This window comes from Equus caballus, chromosome 2, assembly GCF_041296265.1.
Source record: "Equus caballus isolate H_3958 breed thoroughbred chromosome 2, TB-T2T, whole genome shotgun sequence".
Classification (NCBI taxonomy): Eukaryota; Metazoa; Chordata; class Mammalia; order Perissodactyla; family Equidae; genus Equus; species Equus caballus.
The window spans coordinates 55306481-55332565 of record NC_091685.1 but is presented as its reverse complement, the minus strand read 5'-3'; the positions used below and the strand labels follow the sequence as shown (position 1 = coordinate 55332565).

The window sequence follows — 26085 nt, the reverse complement described above, 5'->3', positions numbered from 1 at the left end:
ACCCTACCTGCACTGGTACCATTTTAACTTTTTTTTGTCTTGTAAAGAGATAACTCACATACCTATGCCTCAAATTTAGCCTGACTCTCCACCCAGGTTTGCAGCAGAAGCGGCAGCAGCAGCGGCTCCTCCTGCCCACGGGTCCTGTCCCCACGCAGCACTCTGACTGCCCACGGGTCCTGTCCCCATGCTGGCAGCAGCAGCTCCCCGTGCCAGCAGCAGCAGCAGCAACATGCTGGCAGCAGCTCTGCCTGCTCATAGGTCCTGTCCTCATGCTATTCTATACTATTCTCTAAATAAAAGAGCACTACTGCCAGATCTTAAGAGTCTAAGAAATCTTTCTTTCGACTCCTCGGCTCACTGACCCCGCATCATGAGGAAAAAATGTATTACTTTGTGAAAACAAAAATTAAACACAATAAAAGTAGAAACAAAAGAGCTGATTGTCTATTATTTTTTGCCTTACTAATGTCTAGAGGGGAAAAAAGAGGCTTCCCTCCAAATGTAACCTCCCCGGGTTCTTTTGAAACATCGTTTTCTAAATGTTTAATTTATTAAAAAGCAAACAAACAAACAAAATTATTAGAGACTCATCTATCAGGTAAACTATGTGTATTAGTTATCTATTGCTGCATAACAAATTACCCCCAAATTTAGCAGCTTAACACAATAAATATTTATCGTTTCACAGTTTCTGTGGGTCAAGGATCTGGGAGTGTTTTGCTGCATCTCTCATGAGGGTGCGTTCAAGCTGTTGGCTGGGGCTGCTGTCTCTGTAGCCTGACTGGGTCTGGTGGATCCACTTCCAAGCTTAACCTTTTGGCTACTGATGGGAGATGTCAGTCCTTCACTGTATGGGCCTCTCCATAGGGTTGCTGACAACATGTCTTCCCTCAGAGTGAGTGACCCAAGGGAGAGACGGCTCAAAAAAACAACCAAAATGGAAGCTGCAGTTCTTTTATAACCTAATTTTGGAAGATATGTACTATTACTTCTACCTGGTCACACAGATCAATGTGGGAGGCGACTACCCACGGATGTGAGTGGCAGGAGGTAATGATATTTGGGGCCAACTTGATGGCTGGTTACTACACTATTCCAATGGTCCTGTATACATGTTTGGTCTGAAGACATGTGGTTCCTCTGTCTAGAACGCTGTGACAAAAAAGTAAGTATCTGAGGTGTGATGAACTAGTTGGTATCCATGGTACAGAGTATACCTAGTGAGAGGCCTCACTACCAGACACGTACTGTGTCATTAGTCACAAGCGAGTGTGATGGGAGTAATTCTAAATTTCATCTTATTAGAAGGCCCAGGCATGTATCTGCTAATAGTAAATTTATTGTGCTATGTTTGTATATAAAGCAAACTCATAATTAAGCACACAGTTTATAATGTATCTGGGAGACAGGATGATGTAAATGAAGGAGGATATACTGAGTTATTCATTAGTCAGAATCAGTTCTACTTTCACATGTGTTAATAACTAGCAATACAACATCAGGCAAGTCACTTAACCTCTTTGACTTTATATCAACTAAAAAATTAAGGTGTTATATTAAGTGATTTCTAATAATACAGATACTTGTAAAAATGGTTGTTTGATGGTATTCTAATTATAGAAAATTCCTGGTAAGATTCATTTCAGAGTACAATTATCTGTATAATAGCATTTCTACAGTAAGAGAAATGTATCACAAATGGGCCTGCAGTCTAACTGAATCAGGGCTAAAATAAGACATTTCTAATAAAACAAGGTTATGACAGCATTCACTTATAACAAACTAGCATGTACTGGACCCACGGGATACACAAGGCTGGTATTAGAGGATGAGGGATAAGCACTGCAGAGGCTCCTCCTGTAGGGGCAAGAGGGAGTGTCCCCAAATATAGTTTTCCAAGGTCACACATGCACCGTGTGGTTGTGTCCATCCCCATAGGTCTATGTATTATACATTTTTAAGACCTTTATTGAAGCAAAGTTTACATGCCATAAAGTTCACCTATTTAAGTTACAATTCAATGATTTTTAGTAAATTACAGAGTTTAGTAAATTACAATCATCACCACAATCTAAATTCCGTCATCTCCAAAAGATTCCTTATATCCATTTGTAGTCAATAATTCTTCCAACTCCCATCCCCAGGCAACCACTAAATCTACCTTTTGTTTCTATAGATTTGCCTTTTCTGGAAACTCCATATAAGTGGAATCAAACAATGTGTGATGTTTTGCATCCAGTCCTTTGACGTAGCAAGAGGCGTTTGAGGTGCCTCCGCGTGGTGGCATGTATCAGCAGGCTGTTCTTTTAATTTCTGATGGCTACTCCTTGGTGTGGACAGACCACATTTTGTTTCTCTCTTCACCAGTTGATGGGGATTTGAATTGCTTCCCCACTTTGGAGCTGTGATGAACATTTGTGTCAAATCTTTGTGAACATATGCTTTCATTTCTCTTGGGTATATACCTAATAGTGGAATTACTGGGTCATATGGGTTAAACTCTATAATTAATTTTTCAAAAAACTGCTAAACTCTTTTCCAGAGTGGATACACCACTGTACATTCTCATCAGCAATGTATGCAGGTTCACATTTCTCCACATCCTTGCCAATTCCTGTTATGTCTGTCTTTTGTTTACGTCAAGAAGCATTGATAGGCAGTGAGCAAAGTGTAAACAGGGGAGCCTCTTCCTGTCAGGGAGACCCCAGCTCCAGAAGACCCTATGCCTGACAATGAAGGTTTGGGTCAGTGGCCACTGAAACAATTGTATTCTGAACTCAATTCTTCCTGACTGTACTATGGAGCAACCCCTACTTAACTGCATAGATGGGCTGTGTGTTGTTCTTCTCCATTATCAAGACAATCCAAAGCAAAGTTCTAAAAAAGGCACCCTCTCATCTCAAATAGTTCATTTTATTGCAAAAATGCCACTCACTTTGTAGCTAATAATTAGACCTCAGAAATAGAGACAATGTATTCCAGAAAGTGGTCAAAGACATTTTTTTATTAATCTAACATTTTACATATGAAAAAGTATCCCGCAGGCAAGAAAAGTCAGGTGTATTTTGTTTAGGAAAAATTCTGTATCATTTTCCTCTATAGTTAGTGCAAAGGTTCTCTAAGGCTTTGTACAAATGTAAATATAAAACATAAAATATAATGTTCACTGTAGCTTTTAGAAGCTATATTTTTTCACTAAGAAGAGCGGTTACTCCATAAAAATTTTCTGAATGAATCTGCCCTAAGAATAGATTTCTTTTTTAGAGAACTAAAATGATACAAAATAATGACTTAGTGTTGTAATAAAATTTCGTCCATTTCATTAAAAGCAGATTCCATTTCTTAACATAGTTAAGTAAGTTTTGTTTTAAAAAAGCCCATTTTATTACATTATTTCCTAAGGGTAAGTTGGCTAAGTGACACTGTCACTAACAAAGACATGTACAAAGTTAGCACCACATGTCTATAAATGCAGAAAGCCACAACCTTTCCAATACATAAAATCTCCTTTTACACGTACACATATATATATTTACAGCTAATAAATAACATTTAAAGCCAAAGCATTGCTGATACATATATTGAAGTCTGTAGAAGCCAGAGTTCCCAGGGCCATACCCCAATTTGATTCATATTTTCTTAGGTTCATGCACCATTGCTCAAAATTCAAATCCAGAAAATTAAGAAATTAGCAATAATGGGGATGCCAACAACAAATCACACAATATTTTATTTTTAGAGAAAATTCATTCCAAGCCAGCTGGCATCAATCACATTTGTCCTACTTTGTGCAGGCACAACAATATTTCTCAGATGAAGGGCTGAAGTTCTGGCAGCTCTGGAACAATTTCTCCTCCAACATGTTCCAGTACATCTCTTGATCATTTACCTTCCAAGCCATGCTGAACACTGAACATACACGTTGGGCTTCAGATGTGAGGACGTGTTCAGATGCCCACACATATTCCCATTTGTGACTCCCAGCAATAGCCTCTGAGATATTTGACTTCTTTCTCATTCTATACTAATATCTAGAAAAACATTCTGAAAATATGAGACTTAGTTTATAAATAATTGTTGACTCACTCTTCACTAGTTGTTAAAAGCAACAACTCTCATGGCATTTCATGTCGCTATGACAATTGAAGCGTCTTTTAATTGCCCACAACGGTTTTAAGCACTGTTTATGAATACAGCCTAGCAACTTTCCCATCTCTTTACTTAATAAAAATGGTCCTTGTCTAAAATTTGTAGGAGTTTGCCTGATGCAAAATTTGACCTTGAACACGTTTTCTTATCAAAACCAGGGAAGAAGGAGATATTCTCGAAGTATGACTAACAAATGACTAAGACAGGCCTGAAATTAAATAGTAATTATCAGATATTAAATGACTTCAAATTGATAAATATAATTTTGAAAGTCTGATAATAAAATTATGGTATTTTCTTTCTCCATAGTTAAAATTATCTGTAAGCTGAGGATAACAGGCTGATTTTAAACACCTACCCAGAGAACATTGTTAAAATACAATCGAGAAAAGCAGGAAAAGGAGGGGAGAGATGAAGCAATAAGCTGTAAAGCCCAGTAAGACTCAATTATTTAAATTTTATTTCTCCTTTAGTTTGTAACTTAGTTACGATGTAACCAACCGCAGGGAGCGTTTAAGGATTCAGTGCTTTATGAGCGCCTTTCTCCATCCCTCCCTCCACGGCACTAGGCCCTAGCTAACCACCTGGGCTACCTCCCAACGGCAAGAGGAGAAGTTTCCAAAGTAGTCAGGTGTTTTGACTGGTAAGTAAATGGGTTCGACTCATGCCGTAAAAATCATTTTCTATATTCAGACTTGGAGAAAACTTTGAGAAAGTATCAGTACAGAAAACGAAGAATTTCAAATAAAATAGGAGGTTCTATTAAATTTTAGGCGATGGCTAAACTCACTACACTAAAAGGTTTTATTATTTTACCATGGGCCCAAACAATTCTTATTTCTTTCTCAAAGAGCAAAATGCAGTGCTTTTCATATCTACTGTCTTTTAATATTGGAACATGTGCTATTTGACTACTATGTTCCTTAAACTGAATTAGCCACTTTTTAGTATTTGAGACTGTCTTCTAAAATAACTAATAAGGATATAGCTGGAATTAATACTCAGGAAACTCCACTTTTAACTACCTAAAGCACTGGGCACCTTTTATAAAAGTTACTTCCTTCTTTACAGAATTCATGTGATGTTCTTCCTTCTGAAGATTTGCAGTTTCTGAGAAAAAGCAGAGGAAGAGAGAGATTTATTATCTACTCAGCATTTTACAACCCTCTCCCCTCCCCCACCACCTTCATGATGAGAAAGTATTCAACTGTAAGTTCAGAACAAAGGTTGTGAGAATAAACCCAAGGGAGATATGGATAATGAATCAGAGTACATGTCAAGTTTGTAGGAATGAAAGACACTCCCATCTCTATTTAGCTATGTCGCAATAAGGGGTATTCTTTTCAGAGGATTGACCCAAATGATTTCAAAATTTAGGATGAGTTCTTACTTCTGAAATGTATCTAATGAAATGCCTGTTTCTTTTTCTTTTCTTGTGGTATGAGACTTCTAAACAGTTATATCAGAAGATAAGAGAAAGAGAGCTTTTTATCTGAGTGATGAATTTAGTCACAGAGAAGAAACTGCAGTAGTTGCTGGTTTGATTCATAATTATCTCCTAGATAAAGTTCAGATGCATTAAAAAAGCTGCCTAAATATCTGTTGTCTCAGTGATCTTATGGCCAGACGACTAATGTATCATTGGCTTTTCTCAGATAAAGTTTTGCAACTTATGTAAATAATATGACCAGAAACACTTTGTAAACAGCTACAGTTATTTCCTAATGTTTCAGGTTTTGCTTTTCCATTCACGTATTGATTTAAAGTTATGGGTGATTTTTGGATAATGTATGTGTACATGTGTGTTTGTGTATGTTTGTGATGTAAATGCACATATAAAACTTTCCAGGAGTTCCTTCCTAAGAGGTAAAGCAAATGTGAAATTGCCTTAGGTTTGTGACGAGAAAAAAATGAAGCAATGAACCTCTTAGTAGAACAGCTTCCACTTAGGTAAGAATTCAGTTATTCTGTCTGGCTCAATACCAGTAACTATTTTCCCTTTTAAGTTTATCTTGAGTGTTCTTACATTAATGTTATTAATCCAGATGGCTTCATCTTGTCACTCAAAGTATATATGGCATAATTGCAATTTTGTAAAAAATATAACTATTATATATGCATACAGAAAGTCTGAAAGGATAAAAATTAAAATGTTAACTGGGGGCTGTTCCTGGGGGATAGAGCCACAATGATTTTATTTTCTTTTCACCTATTTTTCCATGGATAAATTACATTATAAAACAGAAATTAAAAATAATAGATATAAGATAAAATAATAGATATAAGGTCTTTAATATACTTTTCCTGATTAGGCAATTCTTATTCTGTGCTTTTGTCTATAAATGTAACTGGGGAAAGACAAATCAAGTCAATTGCTTTTTCTATTTCCAGATGATATTGTGACCAGCCTTTCCCATTGTTTCTTGTGACACTGGCTTATATGACATGGTCTAAGCTTTTCCCCTTTATACTTGTAACCCATTAGCACTTCGCATCTGGCAGGGCAATAAGTGGAGGAATGAAAGTGGCATACTGTGGGAATTCAGGAGGGGGCGGGGAAGGTCACATGCTTAGTCTGCACTTAGTCCTGACACTCTGGAAAGATTCAGCTGACAGCTGCCATGTGGATTAGCCTTAAAGGTCAAGCTGGAAAGAGCCAGGGAGCTGTTTTGAGATGGATGCTGGTGGCTGCCCCTTCGGCTCTCTGTCCTGGAGTCTGCCGGCACTTGAGAATCAAGAAGGACTGTGTAGCTGCAGCTGACGTTTTGCTCCCCTGGACACATCCCGGGAGGGGCTGCACGCACAGGCACAATGATGACTATTAACTTGTGCTGCACACTCTGCGCACAGGATCTGTCAAGGTAGCAGTGATTCAGCACAGGAAAAAAGCAGAAGTGAGGATTTTGTGGTAGTTGCAGAAGAAAAACAAAATCTAAAAAGTGCACGTGGGATGAAGGTCAGAGCTGGCAGAAAGAACAGAAAGCAAAAGTAAAAAGAGGAAATGCTGCCAAAAGCAAAGGGACCAGCCTGACGTGTATACGGAAGGGCTAAGAGAGACCAGGTGAGGTTCTGATGACAAGAATCAGTGCAGGCCTTTAGCTGTGGGTGAAGAGCACTGCATGAAGAGGACCCCTCTGCGTGCGTGCTCAGGATGCCTGAGAGCCTCGCCATGGCGCTCACCAGCCGGACTTCTTATTCAGAGACTTGTCATGGCACTTCACAAATACCACCGGGGCCTTTCCTTTCTGCAGATGAGACACCTTCTCCCTGGAGCAGAAGATCACCCTGTGGAAGAAAGTGGTGGTGAGACAGCCACACAGAGCAATTAAAACGGCTGTTGAGAAAGGTCTGGTTCCGCCAGGGTTGTTTAAATCCTACACGATTGCTCTGATTGTTTTCATATTTCCAATAATTAACTGTTTACCTTCAGGCCATTCTGGTTAGCCACACATCTGAATCAGAGGCTTATCTGAGGGCCAAACCCAGTGTTCAGCAATAATTAGTCAATCTAGACAGGCATACAGACAGCCTTGACATTACAAGGCTTTCTCCAAGAGAGCTGATACAAGACTGACCTCACTACCTCTCAGTATCTGTAGCAGGGAATTTGCAAATCAGCCTTCCAGCAGCCCTGCTAGAGAAACAGATGCTTTGCATAGCCTCTCCATCCACAACCTATCTTTTTTTTTCCTTTTTGGTTATAAAAGAAAATGACCAAAGAGAAATAATTTAATAATTCTAATTTAAAGAGCCAATTTTCATTAACAATAACGGCACACTATAGTTTGCAAAACCCCAGGAGATTAGTATAAAAGTTTTAAATCCTATGGGGCTCTCTATGCAGTTCATTTTATAGATATATGGGGGTGGAGTGGGGAGATAGGGTGAGATTATCTTGGAATCTCATCCTTCTTGAAGAGGTTGGTTTTAATCTTTGTGTGTTAAAGTAACACCTCCACAATTCTTTCCATAACTGTTTTGTGCTTGAAAGAAACGGTGCTAAATGACAGGCTGAGATCCTTGCCGTCTCATCTCTGCTCTTACTCAATAACTGGGACCAGGTCAGGGCTTATGTTTTCTTTCCATGAAATGCACCAATACTATTACTTCCCTAGTATGATAATAAAAGACCACTCCCCCTAAAATTATAGGTGTAATTATCTAGGTGATATACTTTCAAGACAAAGCTTACTAAAGTCTTACTTGAATGTTGAAAACTCCGGAAATACTATCTCTAGGCAGTGACATTAGAGTGAGTTTAAAGTGAATGGAGAAAAATAAATTTAATTACTTTTTCTGAGTCTCTCCTGCTTTTACTCTGATCTTCTGAATAGTAAAGCCAGGGTTGTTCCACCAGTTTGACCAGCTGAAGTATGAATCGCTCTTCCATTTGAGTTTCAACATTAGCAGTTCTCCAATATCCACCTCCGTGTAAATCAGGAAGGAGTATGTCTTATTTATGGAAACTTCAGGGCTGAATAAAAAATAAACATATTTGATTAGTTCTGGAAACCAGGTTTTTTCCCTTTTTCTTCCTTCCAAGATGTAAATAGCTTTATTGTTTGGGAGATATTTTAAAAATGCAAAATATGTCTAACAAAATACTCACGATGAATGTCAATGCATTTAGTGTATTTTAAAAGACATCTACACCCCTTTAATCTATTCCAATTTTTATCCTAACAATGCAAACTATTTAAGATAATTCTTAAGAGAAAAAAAATCCATAAGCTGACCATTCAGAGACATCATTTTCATTTTCATATATTCTCTTTTAATTTGCATTGATATGTGAACATATGTTTACTTTGTTACAATCATAGTGAACAGACAATTCTCTATCCTTTCTTTGTTCACTTCATATTTTATTTTCTGCTTTTGGCCGTGTTTTACCTAGTTTTCTATAAATATACTTTTTAGAGGCTAGATTGATTTTATTGATTTGTTAAACCACCATTCACTCAACCATTGCCTCAATGTTGGACACTTGGTTTCTAATTTATGCTGTTATACGTACATTATATACACATATATTATATATACATTATATGTACAAATTATGGTATTATGTATATAAAGATGTTCACTGTAATGAACATCTTTTGCCATATAGGTTTTCTAAAAATCTCTGTTGAAACCATATGATTTCACTCATACATGGAAGATAAACAAACACAGGGACAAAGAGAACAGTTCAGTGGTTACCAGGGGAAGGGGGTTGGGGTGGGCACAAAGGGTGAAAGGGCACACTTATATGGCGACTGACAAATAATAATGTACAACTCAAACTTCGCAATGTTGTAAACTATTATGACCTCAATAAAAATAAATAAATAAAACAAAAAGTCCTTATTTTTTAGACATAAAAAAAATCTCTGTTGGGGCTGGTCTGGTGGTGCAGCAGTTAAATTCACATGTTCTGCTCTGCCGGCCCAGGGTTCGCCGGTTCGGATCCTGGGTGCAGACCTATGCATTGCTTGTCAAGCCATGCTGTGGCAGGCATCCCACATATAAAGCAGAGGAAGATGGGCATGGATGTTAGCTCAGGGCCAGTCTTCCTCAGCAAAAAAAAAAGAGGAGGATTGGCAGCAGATGTTAGCTCAGGGCTAATCTTCCTCAAAAAAAAAGAGATAAAAAGAAAAAAAAATAATCTCTGTTGAATATTTATTTCTTTTTCTGGGTGTCCCACTCTTCTGTGTTCCTCACACCAGTGGTTAAGGCTGGCAGCACTGCCATGACAAACCCACTTGCTGGAGTGATGTTGTGTGGCTACTCACAGTGTGAAAGGGATGTTCTCACTCTCGGCCACAGTGCCGTATAGAGAGATCTCGAAGGCCTGGTTGGTGTGTACATCACTTTCAGTCCCAGAAAAATGTATCTTTACTTGGTAATGGAAGACTATAGGGGGAGAAAATTGGAACAAGAGCTGATCAGTCTTTATGGAAACACCACAGCCCCCCAAATAAGCAGGCAATTCAGAACCATAGACCGTATCTCATTAGTGATCCAGTAGGAAGTGCTCACACATCACTATCAGTGTGGCTTGGAAAGATTTCTTCATGTCTGTACAGTGATTCCTACCAGAAAATTCAGACCTTGAATTCTACTCCCTTTCAGAAAAGTGTGGTCATAGTGGATAGGAAGAGTCCATGTGTTTCTGAACTGCCAAGCAGTCCTAGAAAGTAGTCACCTTTGATGGGGTACTATGGAGGTAAACCAAGACGCCAACATACTCTTGATACTTTCTCCATGGACTCCACCCTTCCTTACCATCTGTACCAAGGATATCTGGTATTTTTTACTGTCACTGTATGTGACCATGTTTCTTCATGTTTTGTGGGATGCCTGACTCTCTATCTTGTGTGTCAGCTCCTTCAGGTCAGAGAATCATTTCATCCTCCTTATTCCCCCACCATCTAGCACAGAGAAGGTGTATATCAGGCTCACAATAAAACTTGTTTCACTGAATCGACAGTGAGGCTGTAAAGACTGCTAGCTCCTAAATTATTCTGTATTAGGTAGAGCCTCAGAAGCAGGTACTTGAACTTCTACATTTCCCCTGCTCTCGCCAACTCTACCAGAAACCCTGAGGAGATGGGATGGGGAAGGGTTAAAGGGATAGGAAAGGCAGCAGGCTTAAGACACAGCTACTACAAGGTGAAGAGAAAGAGTGTGGGGTTAAATGGAGCCCTTGCGGGCATCACCAGAGACCAGAGGAGAAGAAGTCGGGACTGGCACAGTGCCCCCAGAGAGCCCTGATGGGTCACTGAGTGGCATTAGCAGGACGCCTGGGGGCAAGTGAGACCGGTCCAAATCTTCATCAGATTACACTCTTCCCTGTACCTCACACACACTTCCTCGTTCTGAAGAGTCAGGGAAAACAAAGCACAAACAGAGTACTCCTTGCTTAAAAGGTTTCCTTGGCTTATTGGTGCTCCAAACCTCTGGGCCGCCAAATGCACCTCTACAAATTCTAACAAACCACCTTCAAACGGGTGTCTCTATCAGAGATATTTTACATTAGGAAACTGTTCTTTAATGTCACCCCTTCCCTTGGACTTCCACCTGGACTCACACATAAGCCAGTCTTTCTGATACTAGTCGCTCATGCCAGATTCATCTGATTATCTCCTCTCTTGCCCCCCTCAATTCCTGTAAGTCTTACTCTAAATAAGCTGCTTAGTTTGAAATTCAACTGTGAACAAATTCATGACAAAGTGGAAATATCTTAGAGGTTTTGGTAGATTCTCCCCTTCCAGGAATAGGTGTACTTTAAAATACAGGTGGTTCTTGCCTTCACTTAAAGCAAACTTTAGGAGTTGGCAAACTTTTCCGGCAAGGGGCCACATGGTAACTATTTTAGGTTTTGTGGGCCATACAATCTCTGTCCCAACTACTCAACTCTGCTGTGGTAGAATGAAAGCAGCCTCAGTCAGTGCAGAAACGAATGTGTGTGGCTGCATTCTAATAAAACTTTATTTACAAAAGCAGGTAGTCGGCTGGATTTGGCCCATGGACCATAGTTTGCTGACCCCCGATGGATGGGTTCAAATGGAGCATGGCACTAACGGGCTGGCCCACGCTAATGGTCACAATTGCATGGGAGAGTGGCAAGCAAGGCTGCTGCACAGGGTAGCACAGGGTAGCACAGGTTGTGCACTGGGCCTTACAGCAATGGGAATTAAGAGCTTCAGAAAAATGGCTCAGTGCAACTTGCTTTCTATCAACAGAAACACAAGTGAGGACTCATGGTGAAGTAAGAACATTTCACTATCCCTGTTGCAATGGACAGAATCAGTACATGTGTTGCAACGAGCATGATGAAAATAAGATCAAATTGATTTTCCTTACTTATAACAAGTCTCCAGCCTACCTTTGTAGGGCATCTGAGAACGAGTCTTCAGGTACATTTTGCTACTTCTTTTGGCTCTGACCTTATTGATCTCATAGCCCAAGTTGTTGCAACGGTTCTTTCTGCAGCTCAGGCAGAGCCCTTTCTCAAAGGCTTCCTTTGAATTACACCGGTAAGCCTTACTTGGATTTTCTTCATTCAACAGAGAGTCAATGAAGAGATGAATGGAGCGCTCGTGGGAGCACTTCACTAGTTGGTCCACATCTGGGGAGAAAGAGACACAAAGGAAATTTAAACTCTGTGAAAGTTCACAGTGAGTGTTTCATCTTGCATGTTTAAACTAGTTTAGGTGTGGTGTTAGAATAAAATGACCTCAGGATTTGGTCCTATGACTCCTTGATTCTAGGTCCTATTTAAGGAAGCATTCTCGGTGGCAGTTTCTCACCTACCTCCAAGAGCTTCAGAGTTGCAAATTTATAGGGAACTTTTGACTTTTCTGCTATCTTATATTTGTGAGTATGTTTATGAAGCTATAATAAGAGGCATCCAAGGTAAAAGTTGATTCCCCCAGTTTATCACATCCTTCTCTTAAATTGAAAGCATATAATACTTCTATATGCTTCTGGAAACATACTTCTAGAAACCACATCATAAAGGACATATTGCTAACATAGTATTTTATCAATGATACTATATATAATTGAGAGCTGTATCTCTACTAATGATTTTTACATTAAATAAATCAGAGAAATAGTCAGCAATGCCATAAAAGTGTATCTACTACCATAAGCTTTTATAGCAAATGAAAATATTAACATTATGCTGTAAGTTCTATAATGTGCGCACAAAAGGCCGGAGCATCTTGACTACAGGAAGGTCCATGGTCCAAAAAGTAGGCAAAGGTCCCTTAAAACAAATCATAAATTTAACACAAACTAATACCGTTATTAAAGCAAATATTAAGCTAATATTAAATTATATTTTCTTCTAAAAATTTGGAATATTTATTGTTAGAGAATGGTGATTCATTTCTGATTTGGACATCTCTTGGAAAGACTGAAAAAAGAAATTTGGACTAATTAATATGCCCTTCATTTTGAGTAAAATGCAAAATAACTCTATTGGTTTCACAACTGTATTCAAAGTATAACACCACGTGGCCAGATAACATTCTATGCTGCTGTTATCAAAGGCAGTGGGGTTTTCTTGTCTAAATTTCACCTTTATCTTCTTTTATTACCACAAGTGCAGTACTCAGTGTAGTCTACAGTAGAATACATAAAAGATAAAATGTCTGTATGTCTGCCCATCAGAGTACTAAAGCTCTAAGGTGATCGGGCTGAATATGACAGATTTCTTCAGACACATATCTTGGCTAAATGAGTATATTAAAACTATATTCTTACAAGAAAGGGTCGGACACTAAGGCAATGAGAGTTAACAGAAGTCATGTTTCATTATCTTCTAAGTCATAGTTACCTCCAAGGCCTCTCGCTGCAATCACACGAATAGCCTCCCCAATGTTACACCCTGGTTGGAAAGTGCCTCCATTAGGGTAAATGTCAACATGCCCTACTGGTTTCTGGATCCCAATGCTTCGGCCAGGTGATCCTCTGGTGAATGTGTGTAAGACGTCTACAAAATCCGCATCATCAGGGGAAAGGCGACTTGGAGCTTCTGCATACTCAAAGTTGGGGCCAGCTGGATCTAGACCTTAATGGGGAAAAAAACAAACCTCACAGATTTTTAAATGCCAATTAGTTTCAGTCTCCATCAGTATCACCTTAGCACCACTGCTCATCATATGAATGTAGCTGGCAACCACACAGATTCTTACTAGTCCCTATGCTATCGGGATTGGATCTTTAAATTACTGAAAGCCACAAAAGTGGACTCAGCTCTTTCTAAAATGGAATTTGAGTATCTTAAACTAGCTGTTGAATGGCAATTTTCACTCAGGATGACTTGATTTCCTTTTGTAAATTATTTCTGAACCTGGTGAGAAGGACTTTAAACAGTGTTGGGTTCTTTCTTCCTCTCTGCACAAGCCAAACCGTCTATTACCACTGGCCAGATGACTGTTCTCCTTTTTCCAAATGCCCTCTCATATCGGTCCTTTTTCATTTTCCCAGTACTGATGTGAGAGGTGACACACGCACGTGCAACACACTACCAGAACACGGAGTGGATGTTGGGGCGGGGGGGGCGACTGAGCTTCTCAGAGACTCTGCAGGACTCTCCATGCTCAACTCCACTCCTTATCTTCTACTGCCAGTGGATGGTAAGCCCATGAAAGCAAGGGTCTATAGTCTATTACTCTAGGAAAAAAGCTCTCCCATGAGATAATCAAGTGGCCAGGCATACCCGGAAGAACACCACACTCATGTGGGTATTTGGCAAACATTCTGATTCTCTTTTCAGAGTGACAGGCATCTCACTCTTTTGTGATAAGACAAATGACACTGCTTTCTTACCAGTAATTCTGTTGACCTTCTTAGTGGTCAGACTTCCCGCAATGCCAGCAGCATGGGCTCCAAGGCTGTATCCCAAGAGATGGACATTGTCCAGAGGATAGTTAAATTCCTCCTTTGGAAGAGAAAAAGAAAAAGAGGTTCTTCCTGTTCTTTGCAAAAGATCAAAGCTAAAATAAATAAAGTGAATATAAATATTGTTTTCAAAATATAGGCAATACTGAAAATTAATTCTACTTAATTTATAAGTGCTACAGAAAAGAGGAATATATACTCCGCTGTTGAGATATTTTTTCCTTAACAACATATTTAAATTAGACAGTTTTTCCATATATCTGAAATTGAAATGTATGTACATCTGAATTTCCATACATCTGAAAATATGTGTATTTATGCATAGGTATCTGTGTGTGTGTGTGTATATATATATATATAGATGTATGTATATGTGTGTATCTACATATAGACACACACACATATAAATATATATTTAACTTTAACCCATTATTCCCTACTCTAAATACCCTGCATCACTTTATTCTTTAAGGTTGACTTAAAATTAGAAATATTATAGGGGGAAGGGACCACAAACGCAGATGGTCCAGTCCTCTCATTTGGCAAATGAGAAGCCTGAGGCCGGGGAGGTGATCTGATTTGCCCAAATTCACTCTCCTGGTTAGCAAAAGAGTCAAGAAAAGAACTTTTATCTTTTAATGGCCAGTCCAAAAACCATCGCTTATTTTTTACCTTCAAGCATCTGGTTTAAATAATTAGGCCCTGTTAGAGTATCAGGTTCCTTTTAACCCCAAGACACTTTTCAAAGGTGATTTTCAGAGGATGGCCTCAAAGAGCCAAACTGGGTAAAACCAGCAGCAAAATCAGACCCCCGACCCTCAGCCACCTCATATCCTGCAGACTTGCTCTGCCGTTTTCTTTCTAGCTCTGGGTCCTTAATCCACATTAAGGAATAAGTACTATTAATATTTTCATCAAAGAGATTAGTAGTCTAAAGAGTCAAAAGCAGGATGAAATTTCCACGTGCCAGCTAACTAGTTGGCAACATGCCACCTTCCCTCTGCCCTAAAATAACAAGCTTTCGTCTATGTGTCCACTTAGTTCTCGGTCTCAGCAAATCTGTTCACTATGGAAATATCAAAGAAGAGGGCAGGGCAGGACTGCACCTCAGCTTTATAGTCTTACCATTCTTATAATGCTGCTTTTGGCTTAAAAATAATGCCATGTTCATTCTGAATATTTGAATTGCCCCAGAAAATATCTGTATTTAAGTGAAACGGCACAAAGACCAGTCATTTATCCAGCTCCAGCTGAGAGATCTGTTTTGGACACACAACACTTCTTCCCCAGTCTTACCGCCATCCAGTTGATAAACCGGGCCACATCCTTTCCCACCAGCTTGGTGTACCCCGCAGACACTGGATAATGCTGCTGGGCCCGTGACAGCCAGTCCACCACAATGACATTGGAGTCTGGTTCCCTCTTGTACAGAGCAGCCACAAGTTTTGGCACCCAACTCTCATACATTCCTGTCACCTGAAGGACGATACAAGCTTTCTTACAATACCCACTACAATTTGTGATAGAAACGTCAGCCCAATGCACCTAAATTAAACGGAAAAAAACCAACCGACAAGGAAACCCACTGGCTCAGAGAGAAAAATCAAACCATACAAGAGTGTTCAGAGGCTTGTGCTTTCCCTTCCGAGGCCAATGTGAGTCTGCCAAAGAAGGGACAGGAACAGCAGACTGTGGTTTACCGTGCTCTCAATGTTAAAAGCACATTTTATAAATTCGGTAAAACTTTAATAATTCATACTATTAAAAAAAGATGAATCTGAATAAGTTAACATTTTGCAGCAGAATTACAGACTATTTTAAAAGAAATTTAGTTTAATTACTTTCATTTAGGCTAATAAATGTTTCTCAATAGAATTATTTGGGGAGATATAATGCACTTTTTTTCCATATAAAGAGCCATATACAGACAACAGTTGATGTGTTAATGAAAAAAAAAAAACAGTTTTAAACATACTAATCTATCCAAACAGAAGATAAATTTGTTTAACAAGCTCTTTCTAAATACATAAGAAAATAATCAGCTTTAGCCCAGACTTTTTCACAGTTGTCTCAAATTCTTAATTATCAGAGTGGAAATTAATGAGCTTTAACAGTCACATTTCCAAATTATTAGATTGGTCCTGTTTGGAAATAAGCAGACTGCCAACTAATTCTTTGCTTCTTGTTAATAAAGGCCCCCAAATTCAAAGTCAAAAGAACTAGGGAGCCCTTAAATTAATTCTATTTAAGTAGAATTTTAATTTATGTGTTCAGAGGGAAGACAGTGGACACCTTTGCAAAGATGCACACTTTCAAACAATTGAAACACATTAGAAATTGCAGATTATGAAATCCTACACCATTCTGCCGTGAGCTTGTACACAGCAACAACCTGATTTAAATCCCCAAATCTAGCCACCCCTAATATGCCAGCAGCCACAGTAAAGATAACTAGACTATGTATCAACAAAGAAGATTCTGGAATCCATATTTAAGGCATATTTTAAGGGAAGACCTGTAAAACCTATGTTTTTCTTAGAGTAATTCCAATAGAAAAAATAGGAGTCTTGAATTCCCAAACTTAGGGACTTCATTTGGAACTTTGATCTCATCTAATGGGTTCTTTCATTTATGCTTCTGTTTTGTTTACTCTGTTTTCTAGACTAAAACTACCAAAACACGAGCACTTGCTTCATACTTGACAGTAATAAACTGCCAATTTGTCACCACATTGCTGAGCTTCGTGTAGGAAAAAGCAAGCCTGGGACTCAGAAGATCCTGGTTCCAGTTCCAGCTCTTCCACTGGCAACTTCTATGAACACAGGCACTGTTTGAACCTTACAGGCCACCTACAAAACAAACGGCTCGGATTCAGATGATCTGGAAGTCACCTTCCACCTCACAAATTTCTTCTTGAGACCATTCTGGTTCCCAGTCTACTTGCAATGATAAAATGCCAGCATGAAGAGAAAACAAAGATGAAAAGGTACAAAGGTGATGCTAGTCCATTAGGAACTTATTTAAACCTTCTTTGAGCATGTCTCAGAGAGGCTGCTTCAAGTCTGGGTGCAGCCTGGGTCTTTGAGGCAACCTCCTGGAGCACACACCTAGCACAAAACCCTGAGGAATTGTCCTGTCCCCCTTCTCCTCTCTTGGAGATTGGGGGCTGGCCACCTTTTGCAGCTGCCATTCAAGAGAGGATGATGTCATTTCTTCAGAACGCCATGTCAGCCACTCCTCCTTTTAGCCAGGGGTGAGGACCTCTTATGTCACAATGAGAACCCTGTGCTTAAAAGCTCTGGTCTGTGAAACCCAAGCAGGTGGCAGAGCTCCAGAACAGCTGAGTCTAAGCTGCCTTCTGGGTTGTGTCCTATGCGCACATACGCTAAACATTCTTTTGGGCTTCTCATGACAAATCTGCAGAACCTCCTCACTTCCATTAGTCCTATGCCTGTGAGTCGCTGAGCAGCTTACCTCAGATGAGCAGGAAAATCTCGTTTGCCCCAAGCCCCTGTTATAAATACTTCTGTACTATCAATGTTTCCAAGTTAGGCAATCTGTCAAAGGGCAAATAACCCAACTTACTACTACAATGACAGATGCTTTTATTAACTACTTAACAACTAACCTAATCCTTTCTTTTTTAATTCAACAGAAAATAAGCAATGCCAAACAAAAGAGTTGAAAGTCCAAGTACCTACCTTCTTCAATACTGAAAAGATATTATTCACTAGGTTTTTCTTCTGAGGTTCCTTAAATTTGTGACAATTTTATGAATCTCTGATTCTCAGACAAGCAGCTGAACGGAAGCCCTCCTTGCCACCTGCACTGAGATGAGCTGAGCTCAGTTTCCAGTGTGACTGGATATCCAGTGGGATCGGATTAGTTATAACTGATATGCAATATTAGTTATATGTTAATATAATAACTACTATTAGTTAGACCAACCAGCTCTGTACGAGGAAACTCAGCCTGATAGCCAGCAGCCTAGCCTCTGAGCCTTGGCACTCAAAATGCCAGGACACGTGGTGTGAAGACGACAAGTGGGCTTAGTGGGCAGCAGGATCAATGATAGAAATTGGACTATCTTCAGACATTGGGTCAGTCGTGTCATCTTAGTATGAGAAGAAAACACATTTTTCAAAAGTTCCTAAAATATAAATTCTCTCAGGGACAACATTGCAATGCCTGAGATACTCAATTTCCTCCTGTCGTATAAATGTTTATTAAGCTTAAACTTTGTGAAAAGCATTAAAAGCCAAGTTCCATATACAACCGAATTATCTCTAAAACCACCAAAGTTTATTTTTTCCTATTTAAACTTCTTAAAACATGAAAAGATTTACGTATGGAATTTGAATATGTGATTTTATCGTAAGATATGTAGTTTACTATGTTAACTTTAGTAAATACCCATATCTTATTACAATAAACATCCATGTGAATTCTGTTAGTAGTTACCTTCATCTCCATAAAAGTTATAGCAATTGTTTTATTTGTCAATAACAAAGGCACTTAAGTTACGTAGGAAAATAAATCGGGGCTAGAAGTAAATCGATCATTAGCTAATGCATTTCATTAGAATTTAGTATCTATTACCATATTCATAAGCTCTGACATAATGGAAAGATAATATCTCTTTAACCATCCATTTTCTATAAATCTTTTTTAATAAACAATGAAATTTTATTAGGAATTGAAAATATTAAAAATCAACTAAAGGAATTAAGTAAGAACTGCACCATGTAAAGAGACTATCCAGCATAGTTAGAGAGAACTACTTTATTCATATTCTTTAAAAGTAAATTTAACCACAGTTTTCACCTTGTCTAACCATCTTGCATGACAGTTCCCTGCCTAGCCCTCTTTCGTCTCTAGAAGTTTCTTCAAGTTCACAAACGGAGATTGTTGGAAGTGGAGGGGTGTCTACTCTACCCTCTCTGTTTCACAGATCAATAAACTGAGGCCCAGAGACAAGTGGCTTGATTCCAGATCACAGAACTGGAGGGTAGCACAGCCAGAACCAGAACCAGCACCTCCTCCCTGCACTCCAGCCGTCTCCTCACTCCTACAGGATGTCTTCCTTAGAAAAGGAACTCCGGCGATGTGCTAGATGCATCAGGATCATGCCAGGTTTCTGCCAGTTCCCCAAAATGATCACTTGCATTCTGCTCTGTCGTTGAGCAGAGCCTTGTTTTCCCCCTCACGGGGACGGCTGGTTCAAAGGCACGGCCAGGTACCATGGTGTGAAATGAAGGTCGGCACTGTCTGGGAGAAGTACTCATGAACCTGTGACTTTAGATTCCAAATTCCCATCCTGAGCCAGACTTGCCTTTACTCAAGTTTAAAGCAAAGCCATTGAGGAGACCCATCACTGGGGGCCCAACAACGAGGGCAAGGGGTCGGAATGCCAGGTCCGTCCCAATGTGCTCCTGCCTCAAGAGCCTCTCTTACCGTCCAGCCGTGGATCACCACAAAGGTTTTGCTGCTTTGGTTGAAGTGACAGTTAGCCACAGATTCTGTCACTCCAGGAATGAGGTGGCAAGTGTCCTCAGCTGTGTCTTTAGGGGTCCTCAGAGCGAATTTACTTTCGATGTCTCTAAAATCTCTTCCTCCTATAATTTCTGAAAAAGAAAAATTGGTAGGAGGTTAACTGGAGAATTTTTTTATTTGCTCGAATGGTATGTTTCTGGTTCACAAGCAATCATCATCCATGCTATTTTTATTTCTAAAATTTTTTTAAAAGTGAATGTGGATTACAAGAGAATGACTGATCCTCCAGTGGTGATCAAAGTTGACAGAGATGACTTTAAAATAACTGAGAGTTAAGCAATAGTAATCTCTCCTGTGTTTTCCAGTCAAGGGGTGTGTGTGGGGGGTGGGGACGGGGGGTATATACACAATTTCAAGTAAATGAACTATTTGGGAATTCCCTAGTTAATTTAATCTTCTCTCAAGACATGAATTTAGGGACTGGCCTGGTGGCATGGAGGTTAAGTTTGCAAGCTCTGCTTTAGTGGCCCAGGGGTTGCTGGTTCAGATCCTGGGTATGGACCTACACACTGCTCATCAAGCCATGCCATGGTGGCGTCCCACATATAACCAGAAGGACTTACAACTAGGATGCACAACTATGTGCTGGGGCTTCGGAGAGGAAAAAAAGACATGAATTTTAGCGAGTTGACCAATGTTAAGCTGCTAATAGTGGCAGAGAGAGTAGGGACCAGAGCCCAGGTTTCTTGGTTCCAGTTCAAAGCTCATTCTCCTTGAGAACATTGGCTCGTGGCCCTTACATTGTATAAATCCCCTTATTTTATAGATCTTTTCACCCTGTGTAAGCCTCTGATGAAGAAATGTTTTCCCACCATATGACGCAACAAGGCTTGTTTGAGGGAAGCTTGTTTCTTTTTCACTAGAGTAATTTTTTAAAAACATCAGCAACGTGAAAAGTTGGAAGCACGCGAACTTAACCACTCAGCCATGGGGCCGGCCCCTGTCTTCTGAAAGTTTTAAATAGCAAAATCTAAAATCTACAAGTTATTACGTTCTGAGGTGAATAGATAGGTCTTTTAGCCTTTTTTACTTGACAAGAAATTAATTAACTCAAAAGTTGAAAATCTGTAATCTCAAATAACATTGCAAAAGTCAGGTCAAAATTAAAAATAAGAAGGATACAGTACAATGAGAATGCAGGTGAACAAGGCTGACATTTAGTTACCTGAGAACCGACCAACATTTTCCTTTTTAATTATTTTCCAAAATTCCTTAAACAATATAGTGGTTACTTGCTAAGTGATTCCTTATATGCAGCAAATTGATCACACATACAAATCTCTAGCGCTTAAATATTCTAAGATAATTTAAGAGACTATGGTTAACTATAATATTTAAAGCTTTTTTTATTTCCATGTAGTAGAATTGCATTGGAAATCCATTCCTCCATCAAAAACACTGCTGTGCCTCTCGTCTCACTTGGAGATGTAGGTCGTCCTTTTCTCTCGTAACTAGAAAGCAGCCTGGTGGCCTTATCATTTATCTGACATTAGAAAAAAATACTGCAGATTTTTAATCGATAACTGCTTTCAACGCCCAAGAAATTCTTTTCTTATTAGCAAGTGCTTTAGAAAACTTAAAACTAAACTAGTTCCACCCCCTCTGACATCTCTCCACATCAAAGAACTCACGCCTCCTCTCCAGCAATCTTATTTTAATATGTTCAATTAGCAATCTTTTTAAAGCAGAAATAATCTGAACAGCCTGGCAGCAGATCTTGCCTACGACCTATTTGCCAAATTGACTACTGCCTTGCACAGCTCCAAAGGATACCACTTACTTTTAGTCTATTTTTCCCTAGAATTATGCAACACGGTGGCCCTGGCATTGCTGATGGTTTTGAAATGACTAAGAATATTCTTTGAAATTATTAAGGCTGGTTTGTATATTTATACACACACACGAAATTTATTCAGTCCATAGATCCTGTATCAGATTATCTCTATGGCCCACGGAGAGCTCCAATTCCCCATGACTGACATTTTCTGTTGGGTGCATGGATTATAATGAAAAATAATAGAAAATTCATACATTCTCAAGCAAATTTGTACGTGGAGACTTTTATTTCACTTTCCAAGAAAATTATTTTTCGTTTTACGTTACAGAAAGCATAATGAAGGCTTTGAGAGCACAACATTACCCCTCTATATGCTATGTGATGTTTTCAATTCTGTGTCAATTCTACACCTTACATCACACGTGTCATTGACGCACAGTCTTTCCTTCTCTTTGGTGTTCTGATAGGAATTTTCACACTACTGGTGTTTGCAACCCTCAAGGATGTCTCAGCATCCTAAAGATGAACGTGCTTTCCAAACCCCTACCAGCCCTCACACAAGTGACTTAGCCGTGCAGAGAAGGGGAGAAAGACAGACCCTGAGTGTGGGTCTGTCAGTATGTTTATCTGCCCCAATATACACTGAGATTGCTACTAATTGGCAGGTGAACTCATTTGAGTTGATTGTTAGTGACTCTGCACTTACCCTTTTAAGGAGATATGGACCTTTTACCAGGTCCCATTAGAAATTGAAGGCACCTTATAATAATGAAAAAAAGTGCCCAAGGTATATTCCTTCATAAAGACCTTTACCTTGAATTTGGCTTATCGTATCAGGACCACCATGCCAACCTGGCCCCATTGGACATGTCCTTATTAAACACTAAGGCAAAATTTTGGGGCACCAGGCAAGTTACAAGTTAATGGATTTTTCAACTACATAATCTTTATTCCTAAATAGATAGCTAAAAATCTAAAGTGTGTAAAGGAAGACAAGGAATTTATCTTAATGTGAATAATAACTCACAGAAATGAAATTCGGTTGTGAAGTCAAAGCACTTTAAAAGTAAATTTATAAAGGGTTCATAATTGTAGCTAGAAAAGGAGAAGCACTGAGCATCCCAGGAAATACAGCCTAAAGGTAGTTGACAGTTATCTGATGAATAAGAATAACATTTCTATGAAGACATGAGGTACAAGAGCTTTATAAGAACACAATTCTCTTTGAAGTTTCTACTTCCTCTCTTCCTCTTTTCCTCTCTCTCCCTCCCTCCCTCCTTCTCTCTCTTTCCCTCTCTCTCACACACTCCTAAGAGACTTCATCAGTAATTCATCTCCTCTCTGAGACTGATGGTCATAGGTATTGGCTCAGGTAGCTTTTGCAGAATGCCAGAAAACAAGCTGAATATTGCTATATGACTGAATTGATTGGTCCTTTCAGATATTCCAATTTAGACAACGTTCTCGACTTACCTAACAGTTTTACTTTTCATTTTTACAGAAAAAAATGTTTCTAAAAATAGAAGCAGCAGATTATATAGCCCAATTTCTCCTATCAGAATAAAGCGAAAAAGGTCCGAGCTAAAAATACACTGCCTGAAAGAAAGTGAAAATTTTCCATTGTAACTCTTCGCCAGTGCCTGACTCCCACCTTTCAATATAGCTGTCAACCAATCATTCTCTTGCTAAGCTCTGCTCCATTCACAAGTGGTATCGCTACTTTGCCCTCATCACTCAGCACGTATAACTCAGATGTTCGCGCTGAGAGTCACCGCGGCCAGTCAAATAGAACCGCGGCTCCTGAACACTGACTCCGGCTCCTCTGCTGGCTCTTCCAGTTTCCTGATGAGGCCATGCGGAGACGTGGTGGCTCCAAGAACAAGGAGCCTGAGGGCAGTGCCTTCTCTCCGTTGTTCTTCTTAGAAAGAAATCGAGAATGAATAAGTCAGAGCCCAGAGGAGGTGCTGCTTGCCATTTCCTCACTCTCTTGCCTTTCTGCTCTTAAGTTCTTACATTCCTGGAGGAATTCATTTGGAGGAGAAAGGGGGCAGAAAGTCACAGTGACAGTGAGGCCTGCCAAGAGGGAGGGCTGAAGCGAGAGTGAGAAGGAAGGCTGAGAGGGATTAATTTCAAGTCTACTTAAAAATGATTCCTCCCTGCATACACTTACAACGAGGAAAAGTTTAAAATCCAATTTAATTCATTAATTAATCCAATTTAATTCATTGATCACTTAAGTGTCCATTTAAATCAAAGAGTAAGAATTGGAGAGGCCTCAGAGAACTTGGAGTTTGGTCCAAACTCCTCATTTAGAGTTAAGGCAGCTAAACCCAGAGAGGTGACACTGACCAGCCCAGGAATTGAGGGTGGTGAACCTCTAAGGGAGCCTAACAAAAACTTAAACCATGGATGAAACACACTCGCGTATATTTTATGGGAAAAGTAACATTGTACTAGGGTGTACTTTCTGAAATAAGAATTTGGAGCTGTTTCCAGCACCTTCTTGGACAGTGTTGCACACTGTCGAGGGGACCATGCCACCACATGAGGCGTTGAAGACTTTCTAATTGAACCTCCACTGTTCTCAAACTGATCTGAGAGAAAAGATTGTTGTCTTTTTATCCAATTCAGCTTTGACGGAATCTACATTTTTTTTAACCGAACAAAAACGTTCTTTCACAAGTCAGTACTGAAATAAAACAAAGTCATGGACAAGCGCGACCACGACTAGAGCCACTGCGGCCGCGCCGCTGAAAGCACACGGGCGACTCGGCCCTAAGCACAACGCCGCCACGGAAGAGAAAGGAGGATGCTGCCTCTTTTATCACTTGCTTCAGTCGCCTTTTTAGTTGCTGCTGTGTGTTGACTGAACCAAGGTTCACAGTACGCAGGAGGCCTCTACTGTGGGCAAGTCTCAGGCTGGGCGTTTGTCTTCCTTGCAAGAAAGAAGTTCACTCTGGTCTTGAAGGCATGAACCCTGGCGAGCCGGTGGCGCCCGGCGGTGACAGGGGTTCAGCCGCAGCCTCCCCGCGCCCGGGCCCACGTGCTGACGACCGCTCGCGGGGCTGGGCGGCCGGGACGCGGATCTACCCACAGGGCGGCGAGGGCGGCCAAGTGTAAACCTGGCAAACCCCAAGTCAGCGACCGCAGACTGCTGGTCGCTGCGCCACGTTTTCAGGAGGGTCAAGCCTTCGCTAGGTTTCTTGGGCGCGAAGTAAAGCTGAGCGTGCAAGAGTGGAAGCTTGGCGAGCTTCTCCGGCGCCCGAGCGCGTGAAGGACACTGCGTCCCCAGGACTCCGCGCCACGCGCCCTCGTCCTCCCCCGCCCCCCGCCCCTACTTTGACGCGGCGACCGAGTGTGTCCTGCCCTTCTCAGACGTAGACAACGCTTTCTCCCCGCCCCAGCCCGGCTTCGCCAGGAGAAGGAGCCACTTTCCGCCAGCGCTCCCACAGGCGGGGGCCGAGCCGCGGCCGCAGCCGCGCCAGGGTCACCTTGCCCCGCGTGCCTTTCATTCCAGCCTTACCTCCGCCTCTTCCGAATGGGGAGGTTAATGCCGGTCACAGCCAACTGAGACCTCCCTCCCACCTCCCTCGTCCAGCCCGGGAACTCTGCCTCAGCTAGAGTGGAGAGCACAGCGTGGGAACCCCAGAGAGACACAGCGGGAACCGGCTGCCGCCCCAGCAAGATCGGAGGGAGAATTCCCTCCCTGCCCCGCCAGAATCCCACCCCTGTGACCCTCCTCGGGGCTGGCGCTCGGGCTAGGAGAGTCCCCGATGCGCATCCGCAACCCCTACCGACTTCCTCCTTCCCGTCTTCACAACCGGTGGAACTGGCCACTGAGCAGAATCTGCAGATGGAGCGGAGTCTGCGCGCAAAACTTACTGTCGGCGGCGGCCAGACTCTGGAGCCACAAGCCCAGACCCACCAGGAGCAGTGCTTTGCTCTCCATCGCGGGGCGCGTCCCTCTAGGGGCTACCCGGCACCGGCGGGAGCGTCGATGGACTGATAGACCGGCTGAGCCCGAGGCAGGAGCGGGCTGGAGCCGCAGTCTGGCGTGGGGCAAGTGGCTCTTCAGAGGGGAGGGCAGAGTGGCTGGAAATGGCAGGCTTCCCTAGAGGAGGAGAAGGAGGAGGAGGAGGAGGAGGAGGAACTGAGTCTGACACTGTTTCCACTGCACGGCTGCTTATGTGACTGGAAATATGCAA

The 26085-nt window shown here is 40.9% G+C and overlaps 1 protein-coding gene across 3 annotated transcripts; it reads right to left on the bottom strand.

Moving 5' to 3' along the window:
* Positions 1-2979: 2979 nt before the first annotated feature.
* LPL (lipoprotein lipase) lies at positions 2980-26085 on the bottom strand. 3 transcript variants are annotated; one of them, XM_005607650.4, is made up of 10 exons: positions 25763-26085; positions 20005-20174; positions 15847-16026; positions 14479-14590; positions 13484-13717; positions 12026-12268; positions 9930-10050; positions 8444-8626; positions 7333-7437; positions 2980-5262 (listed from the first exon to the last, which is right to left on the bottom strand). In XM_005607650.4, coding segments are annotated over exons 1-10 (1416 nt in total). In that variant the 5' UTR covers positions 25830-26085; the 3' UTR covers positions 2980-5261. The 3 variants fall into 3 exon arrangements, with proteins under 3 accessions (XP_005607707.1, XP_070111881.1, XP_070111884.1); XM_070255780.1 differs by having other exon boundaries at positions 25675-26041; XM_070255783.1 differs by lacking the exons at positions 20005-20174; positions 25763-26085 and adding an exon at positions 17249-17399.

Bases quoted from the DNA above. Each gene is read 5' to 3' on its own strand.
- LPL (XM_005607650.4), bottom strand. From the start codon at position 25,829: ATGGAGAGCAAAGCACTGCTCCTGGTGGGTCTGGGCTTGTGGCTCCAG. The intron at 14,591-15,846 runs GTAAGACTGGGG...TCTCTTCCAAAG, and splicing joins GGTTTATCAACTGGATGGCG to GAGGAATTTAACTATCCTCT. The intron at 13,718-14,478 runs GTAAGAAAGCAG...TTCCCCATTAAG, and splicing joins GAAGGTCAACAGAATTACTG to GTCTAGATCCAGCTGGCCCC.